Source organism: Myodes glareolus, chromosome 2 (genome assembly GCF_982192425.1).
Source record: "Myodes glareolus chromosome 2, mMyoGla1.1, whole genome shotgun sequence".
NCBI classification, from domain to species: Eukaryota; Metazoa; Chordata; class Mammalia; order Rodentia; family Cricetidae; genus Myodes; species Myodes glareolus.
In genome coordinates, this window is record NC_142027.1 from 63,260,389 (window position 1) to 63,266,388 (window position 6,000).

Consider the following 6,000-nt stretch of genomic DNA (forward strand, 5'->3'; position numbering starts at 1 on the left):
CTTGTAGTGTCTACTCTATAGAAAAGAGATACTATTATCCTCTTCCTCCTACACCCATGAAGTAGTCACAAAGTTTAAAATTTTCAGATAGAATTGCTCTACTACATGCATATTTTAAATTATTATTGTTGCTTTATGTCAACATTGACTTAGGTAAGTGTGACTTGTATTTTATCTAACTTTTTCATGCTTAGTGTCTCCAAAAGTTTTGCTTTTATTAATAAAGGGAGATTATATGCAGCACCCATTGTATATGCTTCTATTTTTAATTATGGCTCAAAATTAGATTATTTTATGATTACAAAGTCACTATATAATTATTAGGCTATGAGGCAAATACCCAAGGAATGCACAGTGGGATCCTGCTGTGTAGTCTCTGATAGAAACTACCTGTGTGTGCTAGATAAGGTTTTCTGTATATCACCTGTCAGATCCAGAACAGTGAAAACATTTACTGATAAAAAAGATATTAATTTTTCTGGAAATGAAGAGACTACTAATTTTCGATCCTTTCTAGATAAACTCCAAACTTTCTCACATATATGTCTATGATCATTTCTAGCTATTAGCTCTATTTTCAATATCTCTGCTCTTGTTTCTCCATTTGCTGTTTACCCCTTGCTATTCACTATGGAAGAACCTATGGTGGGGCCATAGTAGACCCATCCATAGTTCATATCTTACATCACTTTTGACTGATTTTATTTTCCTAATTATCGTTTGTCCTCGTCTCTTACCCAATCAGCGAAAGAATATGTTACTGAAGACAAAATATTGTTCAGAATGGTCTGAGGAGGCCCAGGAATGATTTTCTTTTCTGTCAGTAGTTCCTGCAAATCTCAACCCCTCTCAGTGCTGCTCTTGGATATCCCCACCTAGCATATCACCATGTTTTCTAGACTCTCTTCTTATCCCATGAGCTCAGCATGGGGGCAGGCACACAACTGGGTGTGTAGAGGTGATGGTGTATTATTATGATACAGGTTGGGATTTTTCCTATGGTGGTTTGAGGGAAGAACTTTCTTCATATACCTTAGTTCCTGCACTTTGACTTTCCTCGTGTTCTCTGGTTCTTTCGATGCTTTAGGCGATGATGCCAACCCTTGCAAGTTTCAAGCCTGTAACGAATTTTCTGAGTGTTTGGTAAATCCATGGAGTGGAGAAGCAAAGTGCAAATGCTACCCTGGGTACCTGAGTGTGGATGAACTGCCCTGTCAAAGTCTTTGTGATCTACAGCCTGACTTCTGCTTGAATGATGGAAAGTGTGACATTATGCCCGGGCATGGGGCCATTTGTAGGTATGTTGCAATTAGAGATTTTGGCTTTCGAGGTTATATATACTTCTGAAGAAAATAGGTTGACAGAATTATTGTGGGGTAGTCACAATAATGTTTATTATGTCTGGCAATTAGATGGACACTGTCTGATTCTCATGTGAAGACTGGGTCACTCAATAGGCCTGAATCACATACTCATTAGAGTGATTTTACGCTGTTAGGAAGTTGTAAACTTATTTTTTGAATGTGTCCTACTGAGAGTACTTGGATTATCTGGAGATCTTTGTAGGCTGCTTTCAATGGAGATGATGAGATCATCATTCTTTAGGTAAGATTTATATGTAAGATCAACACTCTACATGCAAAATAATTTATTCTTTGAAGATTTATTTTATTTTATGTGTATGAGTGTTTTCCTGCCTTCAAACATATGCATCTTATACATTTATGGTGCCCACGTAAGTCAGAAGGTATTACATCCCCTGGGACTGGAGTTACAGGTGGTTTTGAACTGACATGTGGATTCTAGGAATCAAATCCTGGTCCTCCATGAAAGCACCAAGTGTTCTTAACTGCTCACGAGCCATTTTTCCAGCTCTTAATGACTTTGTGCTCCTTTTAGCATACTGAGTATTCAAGACTAAAGTAACACAGATAGTAAGGTTTTCAAAGTGACGGCAAATATATTTTCCCCGAGTCTGTGTAGGAGGAGGCTGCTTGTTTGTTTCTGGCCGCCCAGATAGCTTAGATCCGAAATGATCACACACAAACTGTATTAATTAAAACACTGCTTGGCCCATTAGCTCTAATTTCTAATTGGCTAACTCTTATATCTTTGTTTAACCCATCTCCATTAATCTGTGTATTGCCCCATGGCAGTGGCTTACCAGCAAACTTTCGCCATGTCTGACTCTAGCAATTCCATGGCATCTCTCTCTAACTCTGCCCTTCTTCCTCCCAGCATTCAGCCTAGCTTTCCCTGCCTACCTAAGTTCTGCCTTGCTATAGGTCCAAAGCAGTTTCTTTATTCATTAATGGTAATCACAGCACACAGAGGGAACTCGCACATCAAGCTTGAGATCTATTTGTAAAGGCAGAACCTCTGAGGAAACCATAGGCACACAACTCAAATAGACCAATGACCCTTTTCTCACCCCTGCCTGGAAAGAAACAAAAACAAACAAAAAAATCCAAACATACTGGCTTCCCAGCCACACATAACCACAGATGCACAGCTGAAAGAGGAGGGAATTCTGGGAATAGTCAGGAGGAACATAAATAAGATGCTAATGTGAGAATGTAAACATTGGCATAGACACTCCAGACAGAGAAAACAGCTGGAGGTGATTCAATGCTTTTATACAAAAAAGCGCAAGGTTTAACTAGGAGACTAATGGCAATTACAGTTTCTTGATGGCAAGGAAAATTAACATTATTTTACAAAGCAGTGATTTCCTTACTATTTTGGGGGTTGAAGACATTTTAGTGCAAGTCTGTTGACTTGAAACTTGGGAATCTCCTTAGGGTGGTCAGGGACAGGTGGGGTGTTAAAACTGCATTCTAGAAGCTACTAGTAATTGAGTGGCAGTCACCTTCCTTCCTGGCTGTGTGGTTTTGTCATCTGTAAATGACAAGGTTGAATGTAATATTTCTTTAAGCCTTTCATATTTTAACCAGCCATTTACAAACACTTGTTCAGAATTTGCTGGTCTATGTCCAGCATTGTACATTGACTTTGATCATAGCCTCATTTAACTTGTATGTCTGCTGGCAATGGAACCCAGGGTTTTATGTGCAGTACGCAAACATGCTACTACTGGCCTATAGCAAAGCACTCCCTTCAAGTCTTTAATGAAGATGTACATGATCAAAATTTATATATCCACCTTTCCCATTCCATTTCTGTTTGCTGTCATTTAGAGCAGAGTGATTCCGATCCTGAGTTTGGTGACTGTTTTTTACAGATGCCGGGTTGGTTCGAACTGGTGGTATCGAGGCCAGCACTGTGAGGAGTTTGTGTCTGAGCCCTTTGTCATAGGCATCACTATAGCCTCTGTGGTTAGCCTTCTCCTTGTGGTTTCTGCTGTCGTCTTCTTCACTGTGAAGACACTTCAGGCTCATAATATCAGGAGAGAAAGGCAGAGGCCCAGCAGGTAAATAAGGAAAGAGCTTCCTAATGGGACTGGATGCCTGTTTACTAATTGCTTACTATGTTCCAAGTACTGGGCAGAGAGCTGGGTGGAGACAGAGTGCTGGGAAGTTGAAGGAAACATCTGAAGCCATTTAGGTAGTCTGTGAGTAAGATGCTGAGAGGTCTGGAGGAAGACTGCGCTAGAGAGTCTTGAGAGTTTGGTGATTATCGTGACAGTGGGAGAGAAGAAAGTCCCTTTGCAGGGGATGGGTGGGTCTCTTTGTACTAGTGAGGGAACATGAGCCAGGTCAAGGAGGCCCTTGTGAATGTCTTGGTGCACTGCTAGAGTTCACAAGAGCTACTTTAGGTCAGTCTCCCCTGCCTCTGTCCTAGCTAAGGGACACGCCTTCCGAGAGCGCCAAGACAGACTTCCATCACTCTTAAGCTGAATTTTCAACAGACTGAGATCTTATTTAGGGCAAAGGCCAACAAATTTTTTGTCTCATCAGCATTTAGAGAGGTCATGGCACATAGTCTCTGCTCAGCAAATTTAAACTGAATTGAATTCAGTTGAGGCCCAGGGCTTTTCGTCCTCCAGTATTTGAATTTTTGTAAGAATTTTCTATGTGGTTGCATATGTTTATCTCATAGATGTTGCTCTGGAAATGACGGAGCTATGTTTATTTAATGAAATACTATTCACTGGCAGACATAGTTCCCAATCAATATGTGTCAGATACTGTGGGGAAATATCATGAGTGAAACGGTGTAGTAGAGACACCCGAGACTCATCTAGACCTGTCTCATAGTTCCCCTGACCCCACATCTATGTCTACTTCCTTTTCCCTAGCAGAAACCTTGTCCCAGAAAAATAGCCTTCGCATAGTTGAGCACCCAGGGGAGCTCTTTAATCAATCATGCATTTCTTCCTGTGGCTCCAGCAGCCAGCCTGACAGCCTGTCGTCTGTGGAGAATGCTATGAAGTACAACCCTGCATACGAAAGCCACTTGGCTGGATGTGAGCAGTATGAGAGGCCCTATAGCCAACGACCGTTCTATAGCTCAGCTAGTGAAGAGGTGCTTGGGGGTCTGAGCAGAGAAGAAATCAGACAGATGTATGAGAGCAGTGACCTTTCCAAAGAGGTAGGAGACTTCCATTTCCATCACCGCATTGCTGGTCTGTGTGGGCATGTATGCATGTGCACGGGGCTGGTCTATGTGAGCATATGTATGGGTGTGTGTGCATATGCACAGGGCTGGTCTGTGTGAGCATATGTGTGGGCATATACATGGGGCTGGTCTATGTAAGCGTGTGTGTGGGTGCGTATGCATATGCACGGGGCAGGTTCATGTGAGCATGTGTGTGAGCATGTGTGCATATGCAAGAGGCTGGTCTATGTGAGCATGTATGTGGGTGTGTGTGCATATGCACAGGGAAGGTCCATGTGAGTATGTGTGTGGGTGTGTGTGCATATGCATGGGACTGGTCTATGTGAGCATGTATGTGGGTGTGTGTGCATATGCACGGGGAAGGTCCATGTGAGTATGTGTGTGGGCATGTGTGCATATGCATGGGGCAGGTCTGTGTGAGCATGTGTGTGGGCATGTGTGCATATGCACAGGCCTGAAGAGATGATGAAGAATATTTAGGTTAGTTATTACCTGATGATGTCTCCCAGAGTATGCAGGGGGCATGAAATTTTGAGCAGGTCCTTACTCCCTACCCAGTGCCTTATTTTTCTGCCATTAGAAAATTCTCTATGCTTTCTTCATTCCTCACTTAGGAATAGATGCAAGAGTTAGGGTGCTTTATATATGATCTATTCAGAAATAGTTTTCCTTTCTTTTCAGTGGTGTTGGGACTTAAACCCAAGGCCTTGTACAGGCTAAGCAAGTGCTCTACCACTGGGTACATGACCAGTCTTCGTTCATAGAGTATCTAGAACTCTGTAGGTGGAGCCTTCTGTTTTGCTAAAGGGGTGTTTCTTTCTTCAGCTCTTTCTTGGGTAGCCCAGAACCTCACAATTCCTTATAATGATTAGATACCCTTTAAAAGGCAGCTAGGGGTTTTCTGATGCAATTCATAGCCCCCCTTTTTTCTTTGTTCAAGGAAATTCAAGAGAGAATGAGGATTTTGGAACTGTATGCTAATGATCCTGAGTTTGCAGCGTTCGTGAGAGAGCATCAAATGTAAGCATTGCAACAGCCCCGAGATGCTGGGCCTTAGTGGTTTGCCATAAACTAATGCTGCCAGTGTAAGCAAGTAATTACTGCCCATGTGTCAGGGGTCTTGTTAAATAACTAACCTTCATTAAATTCATCAGAGTTTTGCTTGTCCACAGAGATTATCTCATTTAAGTATTCAAATGGCTCCATAAGATAGATTTATCTTATGTGAAAAAGGAAACCTTGGAGAGATGATTTTTACTTAAGAGATGGTATTGGCAGTAAGTAGCAGAGAAGATTTAAAACCAACTCACACTGATGTTGGCCTAGAGCCTTGAGCTAGGTTATCATCTCTCTCTTGCTACCATAGATTTCACCAGGAATCTGATGCTATACTATATCTTTCATAGGTGGTTTCCATGGAAT

General features: G+C 41.8%; 1 protein-coding gene across 1 annotated transcript in view; it reads left to right on the forward strand.

Annotated features, from left to right (window-relative positions):
• The window catches only part of Impg2 (interphotoreceptor matrix proteoglycan 2), a 66,898-nt gene extending 61,296 nt beyond the window's left edge, over nucleotides 1–5,602 (forward strand). The window contains exons 16-19 of the mRNA XM_087897814.1: nucleotides 1,088–1,298; nucleotides 3,242–3,430; nucleotides 4,350–4,551; nucleotides 5,519–5,602. Coding sequence (XP_087753940.1) covers nucleotides 1,088–1,298; nucleotides 3,242–3,430; nucleotides 4,350–4,551; nucleotides 5,519–5,602 — 686 coding nt within the window. The remainder of the gene's footprint in view (nucleotides 1–1,087; nucleotides 1,299–3,241; nucleotides 3,431–4,349; nucleotides 4,552–5,518) is intronic.
• The last annotated feature ends 398 nt before the right edge of the window (nucleotides 5,603–6,000 follow it).